This window comes from Oncorhynchus nerka, linkage group LG24 (genome assembly GCF_034236695.1).
Source record: "Oncorhynchus nerka isolate Pitt River linkage group LG24, Oner_Uvic_2.0, whole genome shotgun sequence".
In the NCBI taxonomy this organism is placed as follows: Eukaryota; Metazoa; Chordata; class Actinopteri; order Salmoniformes; family Salmonidae; genus Oncorhynchus; species Oncorhynchus nerka.
Window position 1 is genome coordinate 13593978 of NC_088419.1, and position 11912 is coordinate 13605889.

Sequence of the window (11912 nt, forward strand, 5' to 3'; positions counted from 1 at the left end):
TACAGATAGGTGCAGTGAAATGTGTTGTTTTACAGATAGGTGCAGTGAAATGTGTTGTTTTAAAGATAGGTGCATTGAAATGTGTTGTTTTACAGATAGGTGCAGTGAAATGTGCTGTTTTACAGATAGGTGCAGTGAAATGTGTTGTTTTACAGATAGGTGCAGTAAAATGTGCTGTTTTACAGATAGGTGCAGTGAAATGTGTTGTTTTACAGATAGTTGCAGTGAAATGTGTTGTTTTACAGATAGGTGCAGTGAAATGTGTTGTTTTAAAGATAGGTGCAGTGAAATGTGTTGTTTTACAGATAGGTGCAGTGAAATGTGTTGTTTTACAGATAGGTGCAGTGAAATGTGTTGTTTAACAGGGTCAGCCATAGTAGTACAGCGTCCCTGGATCAATTTAAGGTTAAGTGCCTTGCTCAAGTACACATCGACACATTTTTCAACTTGCCGGCTCGGATACTCGAACCAGCCACCTTTTGGTTACTGGCTTAACGCTCTGCTACCTTCTGCCCTGAAGAATGTCAAAACTCTGATATGCTTCCACTGATTTATTGAAATTCACAAAGAGAAAAAGTTTCGATCCCCCCATTGGGATCCATAGCGGTTCCAAGGCTCGTCGACATTTTGTGATGCCTAACTGCCCTTTTATGGATTGAAGTGAATTTATTTTAGGTGCTATTTTCCAGAATATCATAGTTAACATCACAGTACACATGTTTTCTATTGGAGATCACATTTGAAATTCCGATGTAACAGTTAATGAGAGCACTGCCTCTTTAAAACAATACTTTAAGCTAAACAAAAATATTAGTAACCATATTTACAGTACTGTCATGACATTGGCCTGGGGGATAGGTTTATGACAGTCCCCCCTTTTTCCTCTCTCTACCCTACTGAGGTTACATTTGCAAAACCCTTGGTTAACATAGAGATTCTGGGAACATCAGAAGGTGGGGGGAAATTAACTATATTCTGGTAATCCGACCAATGGAACATATGCGGTGGTACTTAATGAATATGATGTCAGTTCGGTTGTCATCTGAGACATTCTCATCAATGATAAGATGACATAAACTCTACATTGGAAAGAATACACATCAGAGTTATCAGATTCACATGGAATTGTTGTTCAATTTAAATGTTTGAATATGAAATTATTTGTGATGGGATGAAATGTGATTTTAGCTTAAAAAATGTGAGATGTGGCTTTACATAAGATAGGGCTGCTCACTCAGTGGCCGCCCACGTGAAGAGACAGGTTGTAAACTATGAAACACACCCCTTTTCTCCCTTCCTATATAAAGTCTTGACGACAACATAACTTTCTGTTCTGATGATGGTCCTATGTCAGAATGGTTCAGATAATAACTACAGAACGAAGCCAACATCAGCGTGAGCTTTGGTTACGAATGGTATGAACTTTGAACTCTTATTCACTACAGAAGTGATACCTCCTAGCCGTTGAGTTAGCAACAGCTGCTGCAAACGAGGGTTAGGAAGGAACAGACAGAGTATCCCGTCTATCACACAACGACGTTACTACAACTTATCCAATTGACCACCAGAGACATTCTTCAAACGATAGAGGACTCGGTTTGGCAACACACTCTTCCATCTACCACCAACCTACTGAACGCAGCTCAGAGTAAATATTTATTGCATTTTCCTTTTCCAAATGGGCGGTAATTTAGAATGCATAAGATACTGTATTTACGATAGCCCAGCTTCTTCCCTTTGTTCCTCAGTCTTCCCGCTCTTCCACTCAAACCCAGCTCCTTTCCTTTGTGTAACAAGCTGTCATATCTGTTCCGCCCGCTAGGGATGTTTTCCTTTATGACGTAATTTGTAATCAAGTTATGATTAATTGTGTGTATGTGTAATTCTGTGTGATTAGTTAGGTATTTAGTAAATAAATAATTAAACCCAATTTTGTATTGCTGATTCAAATTGTTAGCCAGGGTTCGTGCAGATAACTAAGAATCTACAACTTTCAGATGAGACTGAATTAAGGCGATGATTAATGTTGACTGCTATTGATGTAAAATATTACTAGGTCTTTAAGAGTTTATTCGGAAGATAACAGCTCTATAAATATTATTTTGCGGTGCCTGACTCTCTAGTTAATTACTTTTACATGATTAGCTCAATCAGGTGATATTAATATAGAATAGCATGTCATATTACTTAATCCTGCATAGCCAAAGACACGACAGTACATTCTTGGGGGCTAGTCATAGCAGGGGATTCATCAGAGAAAACATTTCATTAAAAATAAAAATAAATAAAAAGAATGTCAACATAACAATAAGCTGTGATCTGATTATTCAAAATGCCAGAAGTGTCCATTAACACCAAAGAACATAACAAACCAGGCCATGGTGAATTGGTGAACCATTCTGTAACATAACAGTGGAAAAACATCGACATAAACGATAGACTGGATAATCCATCAACACTAGACTGGATGATCTCTCATTCTACTTCAGAGGCAACTGATCCCAAGAGGTGTTTGAATCTAGTAGGACATCTCTATGCTATATTACATCATATTTAAACTCAGTTTTACACAGATGCCCCATTGGAAGACCCACCAGGCTTAGTGAGTAAGACATATATGGTATCAAATGGTCCTAATAATATAAGGCCAGGACGGACTGGCCATGGGGACCCTCTTTGACAAATGCCACCAACCACTAATATAGAAACTAATAGTGCAGATTGTGGATACATATAGGATATATCTAGATACATGAGGACTGTCACTGTACACACATCCACAGCTACAGGTGAGAGAGAATGGTGTCTTATTTCACATGGTCTCCGGCTCCAACTTTTGTTCATTTTTTCAGGGACATCTTGCGAAGTCCCTTCATACGATACAGCAAGCCGTCGATGAAGTCCTGTCAGGAAACAGTAGAGAAGATGTGAGCGAGAGGTGGTTATCCTGTTTACAGGTTAACCAGTCAATCCGTGCACGCACAACACAGTTTTAGGTGTGTTTATGGAAACTTAGTGGGAGTATATCTCACATGTTGTGGTTGTAAGAGTCATTTTGATAGGGTGTATGTTTGGGTTTGTTTTGAGCTGTCACTTCTCACCACTAGAGAGCAGTCTCACTAGGGTAAGGGGTTGTGTGGTGGGGTCAGGTCCTGGGGTCGTCTGTATGAGGGCCCAGGTAAACAAGTAGCAGTCACGCATGGGTCAACGGAAGATTCACAGTTTTTTACCGCACATCACAAGATAATAATCGAACATTTAGGGGCTGCTTATATTTGTCCTGTTACACACTTGTACAAGCATCAGTGTGTCATGGAAATGTGTTTCTTGCATATCCCAACTCTCCCTGAGACACCCACAGGGAGTGGGGTCACGGCCAGGGTCACCATATCCCAACTCTCCCTGAGACACCCACAGGGAGTGGGGTCACGGCCAGGGTCACCATATCCCAACTCTCCCTGAGACACCCACAGGGAGTGGGGTCACGGCCAGGGTCACCATATCCCAACTCTCCCTGAGACACCCACAGGGAGTGGGGTCAGGGCCAGGGTCACCATATCCCAACTCTCCCTGAGACACCCACAGGGAGTGGGGTCAGGGCCAGGGTCACCATATCCCAACTCTCCCTGAGACACCCACAGGGAGTGGGGTCAGGGCCAGGGTCACCATATCCCAACTCTCCCTGAGACACCCACAGGGAGTGGGGTCAGGGCCAGGGTCACCATATCCCAACTCTCCCTGAGACACCCACAGGGAGTGGGGTCAGGGCCAGGGTCACCATATCCCAACTCCCCTGAGACACCCACAGGGAGTGGGGTCAGACACCATATCCCACTCTCCCTGAGGGAGTGGGGTCAGGGCCAGGGTCACCATATCCCAACTCTCCCTGAGACACCCACAGGGAGTGGGGTCAGGGCCAGGGTCACCATATCCCAACTCTCCCTGAGACACCCACAGGGAGTGGGGTCAGGGCCAGGGTGACCATATCCCAACTCTCCCTGAGACACCCACAGGGAGTGGGGTCAGGGCCAGGGTGACCATTGTCCAGCGCCCCTGGAGCAGTTGGGTTTTCACCTTGTCGGCTCTGGAATTCAAACCACCAACCTTTAGGTTACTGGTCCAACGCTCTAACCTCGAAGGCTATCTGCCTCCCGTTAGAAAGATTGCCTGTATCATTGGATTATTCATTAAACGGTGCCTCACCCATCATTAGCGTGTCAATAACAGTTTCCACATCCTTCATGAATCAAGTAGCTAACTTTGAAATAGCCAATACCGTGGTAGTTACTATGTCAGGCTTTTCCTTTCTCTCAGCTGAATGTGCATGGGGCTCAGAGTGAAGCTGTTTAGGGGTGGATGGCTCATAAAATGACTGGAATGGAGTGTAATGGTTATGAATGGAGTGTAATGGCTATGAATGGAGTGTAATGGCTATGAATGGAGTGTAATGGAATAGTATCAAACACGTGTTTGATACTATTCCATTCCGGACATTATTATGAGCTGTCCTCCCATCAGCAGCCTCCACTGCTAACTACATGATCAAATCCAAAGGGCCTTGCCTCTGAATGCAATTTGTTTGGGGCTTCCTTACCTCTTTGGGCTTGTCACAGTCTTGAAGAAGGTCCTGTAGAAATAGAAATGGGAAACCATGAACCCTTTCACTCTGACTCTTTATTCAAAAAACACAAGGTGTTTTTGACAGATTTAGAACAGGGTTGAAATAGCTTTAGTTCTCGTTCAAATAGTTTGAGCATTTGGTTGAGCCTGTCAATGCCAGATGGGCTGAGTTTTGCACTTTGGGGACTGTTCCAATGCCAGCCAAATTCAAGTAAGCACAGCTACAGTATTTGCAGGAAGATGAATAGTATTTGTACCCAGGTCTGAATAGACCAAGGATTTTGAGCTCACATGTAGCTTTGCTCTCTGTTCTGCGTCTGATAGATCCAGCAACTCATCCATGTCAATTTCTAACTCTGGAATATCCTCCTCCTGAAAGAAAGGCAAAACACAAACAAAGAGAGAACTGGAATAAAACAAGAACCCAAATGTCAACAAGATAACTCTCCATTTATTCTAATAATACATTTAACCAATGAAAAAAAAGGCTATTCTGAGTCTGAATGTCCTCTCTGTCAACTGTACACTACTGTATTTCTTCATCCAGAATATACATTCTGAGAAAGGGCATCCGTTGCTTTCTCACTCAACCATTTTCATGAACCTGATTGTTGATGGATGACACACACACAACGATCACTGTGAAATGAACAAAGCAAATAAAAACATTCCCTTTTTTCCCCTCCTTTTTTGTTGTTGGTTGCCAGCAGATTTCCATGTTGATAGGAAGTGATAGCATTTTTGTGACCCACACAGTCACGCACAGATAATAGTTCAGACACTTAGTCTTTTGTGTTGACGGCCAACAAGCACAACATTCCCTGGCATACACTGAGCTTTGGTGGACCACAGTTGTCCCACTAATCATGCAGCCACAGCTACCAAAGAGCCAATGACATACTTTAAAAGTAAACAACCACAAAAAAGAGAACATATTGTGCACCTATAACTCTACAATTCCCATTCACACTGTTCTTCCATTTTAATATCAATGAACTATCGCAAACTTCTGACATAATGTGGATGGTAGATCTCCAGGAAGAGGTTTAGGCATAGAGAGGGCAATCAGATCATAAGATTTACCCAGAGAACACTTTCCCTTGCAAATTAGCTTCCATTGAAATTATCCTTAGTTTTCAACGATCATTTCATGAGTATGTTGGCCTATACTAGTAAATCTGTTTCCTATTGTACCTACAATTTGTCTAATGAGACAAAATGGCTGCCGATCCTGACAGTAGAAGATGGGAAATGACTGTTGACATCATTAATGAGTGGGGAAACAGCCAGGAAAACAAAACACAAGTGCACCTAATGTTCCCTGCACACTTACGCAAAGACAAAAAGGTTCTTATTCCACGCAGCATCATTTTTTTGTCTAATTAATGCATGAAGATCATTTGTCATTTGTGTTGAGATGTTGCTTTTCAACAGCATTAGGGAGAATAATGGAAAAAATGGGTTGGGCACTGAAATGGTTTTCAAGAACCGCAATCATGAGTACAGTGCATACATTTTTCAAACCTCAAAATGACTTTGCAACTTATTTAGAGCTGCATTTCAACTGACAAACAGGCTAATTATAAAGCTCTTAATTTATAGTTGTCATCTCCTGCATTATGGTACCTTTTTGTTGTACCATTCCAGAACAGGAAATTGTGGGCAAGAAGGAAGTTTGGCCTTGCCCTGTTTTGTTTTCTGTTAGGTTGAGATAAAACAGGGATGCTTTCCAAAATACATTCTAGCTTATTGTAGTGACATTTTTTTAATCAACTTTAACTTCCTTTATTTTTTCTCTTAGTTAGTTCCACTAACTGAGAAGGCATCAAGGAGCAAACACATTCTGCCCAATAGAAAATATAGTTATAGACCAATGAGGTTAGTACGCTACAGAGGATAGTGCTTCAATCAATCAGAGGGTAGTACTTCCTGCCATCCAGGACCTGTCTACTTCTTCCATTTAAGAATGATGGAGGCCCCTGTGTTCTTGGGGACCTTCAATGCAGCAGAATTTTTTTGACACCCTTCCCCAGATCTGTGGCTCGAATTCCTTCGAACTCATGGCTTGGTTTTTTGCTCTGATATGCACTGTCAACTGTGGGACCTTATATAGACAGGTGTGTGCCTTTCCAAATAATTTCTAAATCAGTTGAATTTACTGCAGGTGGACTCCAATCAAGTTGTAGAAACATCTCAAGAATGATCAATGGAAACAGGATACACATGAGTTCAATTTCAAGTCTCATAGCAAAGGGTCTGAATCCTTTTTAAAATAATGTATCTGTTTTTCAATTTTAATAAATTTGCAAAAATGTCTAAAAACCAGGTTTTGCTTTGTCATTGGGTGTAGAGGTGTGTGGATTGATGAGGATTTAACAAAATGTGGAAAAAGTGAAGGGGTTTGAATAATTTCCAAATGCACTGTACATATTACCTCAAATACCTCGACTAACATCTATCCCCGCACATTGACTCGGTACCCCCTGTATATAGCTTCGTTGTTGTTAATTTATTGTGTACCTTTTTTTATTTGTATTTTTTTACTTTGGTTTATTATTGTTTCTACTTTTTTTAGAAAATATATTCTTACTTTTAAAAAAAATGGTTGGTTAAGGGATTGTAAGGAAGCATTTCACAGTAAGGTCTACACCGCATGTGACAAATAATGTTTGATTTGATGAATGGGTGTACTTTTTGTCCCCTTTGGAACTGGAACTAAATGCAGTCCCTCTGGCTCATCTAAATCTACAAGACAGCCCATTCCGCTGACACGGCAGCCTTTAGCATCACAACTCTGGAAAGCCAGAACAAGCTTGTCAGCAACAGTCAGACTCTTAAAAGTAATGATCATAAAACGAGGACAGGAAAATCATTAGGCTATAAAGCTAGATAAGGCTAACCCTGCGAGCTAAATGGGCCATTATCCCTTAAATGCAATACATTAGCTAATGTTTTGTATTGTATGACCTTGGAGCTTTAAAAGTTATGTTCACCCCTCCTGTGGTAAACTTCAGATGTAGGATCTTATTTTGAACCAATTTGTTAGAGCAGGAAAATAATCTTGCAGCAACAGGAAATGTGAATTATAATGTGGATTATAATTTTTGGACATTTTTGTAGGGGTTAATACATTTTTCATTAGGGCAAATCAAGTCAAATTTCTAAGTGAAAATGACAAATGTTAGAAACCTTTTTAAAACTCAAATACACAACAAGTTTGCACGTCCTGATTGGCAGGAAAATTCTCAGTGTGAGAGTGATCAAATTAAGATCCTACATCTGTAGTTGTCCATTAAACTCCATTCAAATCCACACAATGACACCTCTTTATAGGTATAGTACAGGGGTTCCAATTAAGGTATTTTGGCAGCTGATGCTTAAGGTTACGCTGTGGGGTATTTCGACACAGATGCCTCGGGTCATGTGTTGAATTATTGAAGGTTATTCCTTAATTCATGTGTGGTTGCAGGGGTAGACTTTATCGGTAGCTTGATATCTTTTTTTGCAATTTTTCTCTTTAAAAACACACATTGTATTACAAACCCTGTGGAATTTAACAACAGCTAGGACTAGTTTCATAGATTGTGTTTATGGCGCCAGTATGTACCATCCCTGCCTGCATTCAACACCATACACTCATCATCGGTACTCTATAATCTGAAACCAACTATTACTAAACCATTAAAGCTCAGGTTCTATAATTTAGGGGGAAATTAGTTTAGGTATTGGGAAGCCAATGTCATTCACCGTGTGAAGCTAAGAGAAGGTTTAAGCACAAATAGCTGAGAAATTAAGCTGATCCCCAGAATATTAATCAAGTCAAGAATCTTTGAGCAAGAAATGTTCAGTGCCTTTATCTACACTGTGGGCAAACATGTTAAATCTTGGTAGGCTAACTGATGAAGGTAATCGCTTACCTGCCGTAGCATGCAGAGAGGATTTTCTCTGCAGGGGGAAGTCAATAAGTCAGCCATTTTGTTTTTTGGAATGAACCCCACACACAAAAAAGAATGTGACCTCTGACCTGTGTGTTAGTGGCAGCTTAAACCACCTTTGTGGCATACTGGAGGGTAATGGATATGTTTCTGCTTCTACAATGTTTTCCTTTTAGTTTAGTGAATATTAATAAAGTCCAGATTACTTTAGTTTTTCCCCCCATAGCAAACCACTTCAGACCTTCCTTGTATCACTTGGCTCCTTTACTCAATTCCTACTTTCTTTCCACTGGCATAAATCAAATAGAACACACGTACTGACTGCTACTTGGGAAAATGCTAAAGTATTTACTCATTGAGTAAAAAGTAGATTGTTATTGTCTTTTGATCTTTCCATCCTTTCTCAATCATTTATGAACTATTTCTAACCTCAGTGTCTTGGAAAATAATAATGCTATCTGATCATTTATCATGAATGCAGTGAGGGTCCAATCCCTCAGATCTGGCTAGGTCATCCTGGAGAATGTCAAGATTAAATGGCTTTGTCTTGATTTGAACCCACAACACAGTCTGTTGTACACTACTTTGGTATTTCCATTAATATAGGAACAAAGAAACAACTATTCAGAGACAACAATGAGTGCCTACCAGGGACGAAATATCAAGGAAACTTTCTAGAAAATTAACAACATTCTTTTGAAGGAATATGATAATAAGCTGGTGGTGGTTTCCCAGGCCAGTTCACTGTACTTCTCCACCCATACAAATGTGAGGCCTTCCACTGTGAAAGCAGCTTCAGTTTTAATAATACACTTTTATCTTTCAATCAGAGCTACTGGACATGGTGTTAGTACTAAATATGCAAATGTAAGATGTATTTCATTGATTCTATTATTGATTATGTCAAATATTTTTGGCCACCACTGTACTATACAGTGCATTGTATAGCAGCATACCACCCTGCATCCCACTGCTGGCTTGCTTCTGAAGCTAAGCAGGGTTAGTCCTTGTCAGTCCCTGGATGGGACACCAGATGCTGCTTGAAGTGGTGTTGGAGGGCCAGTAGGAGGCACTCTTTCCTCAGGTCTAAAAAAAATATCCCAATTCCCCAGGGCAGTGATTGGGGACGCTGCCCTGTGTAGGGTGCCGTCTTTCGGATGGGACGTTAAACGGGTGTCCTGACTCTCTGAGGTCATTAAAGATCCCATGGTACTTATCGTAAGAGTAGGGGTGTTGACCCTGGTGTCCTGGCTAAATTCCCAAGCTGTCACCTAATCATCCCCAGCTTACAATTGGCTCATTCCTCTCCCCTGTAACTATTCCCCAGGTCGTTGCTGTAAATTCTCAGTCAACTTACCTGGTTAAATAAAATAAATTGTTTCAGGCCAACTTTTATTATGGACTTTCTTACAATGGGGGCAAAGGGGACATTGGATGGGGGCAAAGGGGACATTGGATGGGGGCCAGCACACCGACTCTATTGTCACCCACGCTGCTGGTCATATGATGCCTTAGTTGAACCCTGACTAGGCCCCTTTCTCTCTCAAATACTGGGTTCTTTAGCCACCAGTTATTTACTTCCATATAGGCATCACTGGCTAAGGGACAACTGTGTCCCAAGGTCATGTGAAAAAAGACAGCGTTCCTGACAATGACCTCCAGGAGGGCAAAGTAGAAATAATAGAATTCTAGAGAACTTTAGTACTTCACTTACAGTACATGTGATTTTAGACTATTTATAACGGAAGTTGGTTTAATGGGTCACATAATATGAATATGTGTATACTGATATGTGTTAATCAAATCAAATCAAAATGATCCTAATGTTAGGATTGATTGAGGATAAACTGATGCTGGATATGTTTCCACAGGCATCTACAGTATCTTGTATCATCTATATATCTTCTATATATGGTCTATCTATCATCTATCTATCGACTATCTTCTATCTCCCAAAACAAAAGGTTTACGGTTCACTGACAAGGAGCCAAAACTGGAGCCCAAATTTTAGTTTCCATTGCATTTCCTAGGGGCCCGGTAATCAAATTGCCACAGCTGAGGTTATAATTGGACCGAGCTCCCTCTGGTTCCGGGACTAATTATTTGAGGTAATCAAGTCTTCATACTTAGCCTCACCCAGCCTCATTCAGGTTCCCAATTCAGTTTGTCTGCTCTGGAAACGCACAGAGAAATATCCCAAGATAGCTAGATTCTGTCACAACATGAAATAACCAAAGTACTGAACTTTATCTCCTTCTCTCTATCCTCTCTAACAAGGGAGCACTATCCCCTCACCTCTCCTAAACTCTGTTTCTCCCCTTCTCTAGCAGGCGACTGTCGCTATGGGAGCTCCCTTGTCTAAACTAAAGCTTGCTTACTTTACCATTATATTTACATCATGCCCTAATAAGATACTGGTCCAGGACTAGTTTTTGATATATTACACCACAATGGTGAAGATCAACACTGGTGTAAAAGGAGCTGACCTTAAATCAGAAGATAGCTTAAACTCACCTCGCAGTCGAACAGGAGATGCAGCTGCCCGTCGATCCACTCCTCGATGTCCAGCCTCTTTTGCAGGTCCTTGCGGTTGTACTTGACCGTGAGTTTTCCCAGTCTGCGTTGAGGAGGCTCCTCTTCCGCCTTCTCCTCACCTGGGGTTTGGAACAAGACCCTGTGCTGGGGACCCGGTTGGGTGGACATGCCTCTGTCTGTCTGTCTGCCTGCCTGCCTGTGTCTTACTGTCTGTCTGTCTGTCTGTCTGTCTGTCTGTCTGTCTGTCTGTCTGTCTGTCTGTCTGTCTGTCTGTCTGTCTGTCTGTCTGTCTGTCTGTCTGTCTGTCTGTCTGTCTGTCTGTAATGATGTCTGTCTGTCTGTCTGCACTGCTGTCCGTCTGTCTGCACTGCTGTCTGTCTGGCTTTCTCTTATGCTCTCTCATCTGTGTATTCCTACTTCCAAACCCCCTCTGTATCTCTCTCTATCTCTATGGCCTCCTCTCTTTCTCCCTCTGCCCTGCTTTCCCTTCTCTCTGTCATCTCCTCCTACTTTCTCCGGGGCTCCCTCTTTGACTCCACCCTTCCCTCTCTCTCTCTCTCTCTCTCTCTCTCCCTCTCTCTCTCTCTCTCTCTCTCTCTCTCTCCACTCTCCCCTCTCAGTCTCCTCCCCCTTTGCCTTGCGTGCCCTCTTCTTCTTTAATTTCCTATCCTCTTCCTCGCTCCTCTTACACTCTCCTCTTAGTCTCCCATCTTCCTCTCTCCTCTCTTTATTTCTGTCGATTTACTTGTTTATTTTCTGCCTCTGTCTGACTGTCTCTCGCCTTTGCTCTGTACATGGTAAGAGTGCAAATGCTTTCCTTTC

General features: G+C 41.7%; 1 protein-coding gene across 1 annotated transcript; it reads right to left on the reverse strand.

Annotated features, from left to right (window-relative positions):
* Nucleotides 1-536: 536 nt before the first annotated feature.
* Nucleotides 537-11602, reverse strand: LOC115107268 (protein phosphatase 1 regulatory subunit 14B-like). The gene is made up of 4 exons (XM_029630654.2): nucleotides 11070-11602; nucleotides 4912-4992; nucleotides 4595-4627; nucleotides 537-2903 (listed from the first exon to the last, which is right to left on the reverse strand). The coding sequence occupies exons 1-4, from the start codon at nucleotides 11256-11258 to the stop codon at nucleotides 2841-2843; spliced, it is 366 nt and encodes a 121-aa protein (XP_029486514.1). The 5' UTR covers nucleotides 11259-11602; the 3' UTR covers nucleotides 537-2840.
* Between the last annotated feature and the right edge of the window lie 310 nt (nucleotides 11603-11912).

What these genes read in the sequence shown, in the direction of transcription:
- LOC115107268 (XM_029630654.2), bottom strand. Translation starts at nt 11,258, where the DNA reads ATGTCCACCCAACCGGGTCCCCAGCACAGGGTCTTGTTCCAAACCCCA. An exon ending in ATCTCCTGTTCGACTGCGAG is followed by an intron (nt 4,993 to 11,069) that starts GTGAGTTTAAGC and finishes CCTTTCTTTCAG; the next exon opens with GAGGAGGATATTCCAGAGTT. An exon ending in AACAGAGAGCAAAGCTACAT is followed by an intron (nt 4,628 to 4,911) that starts GTGAGCTCAAAA and finishes CTATTTCTACAG; the next exon opens with GACCTTCTTCAAGACTGTGA.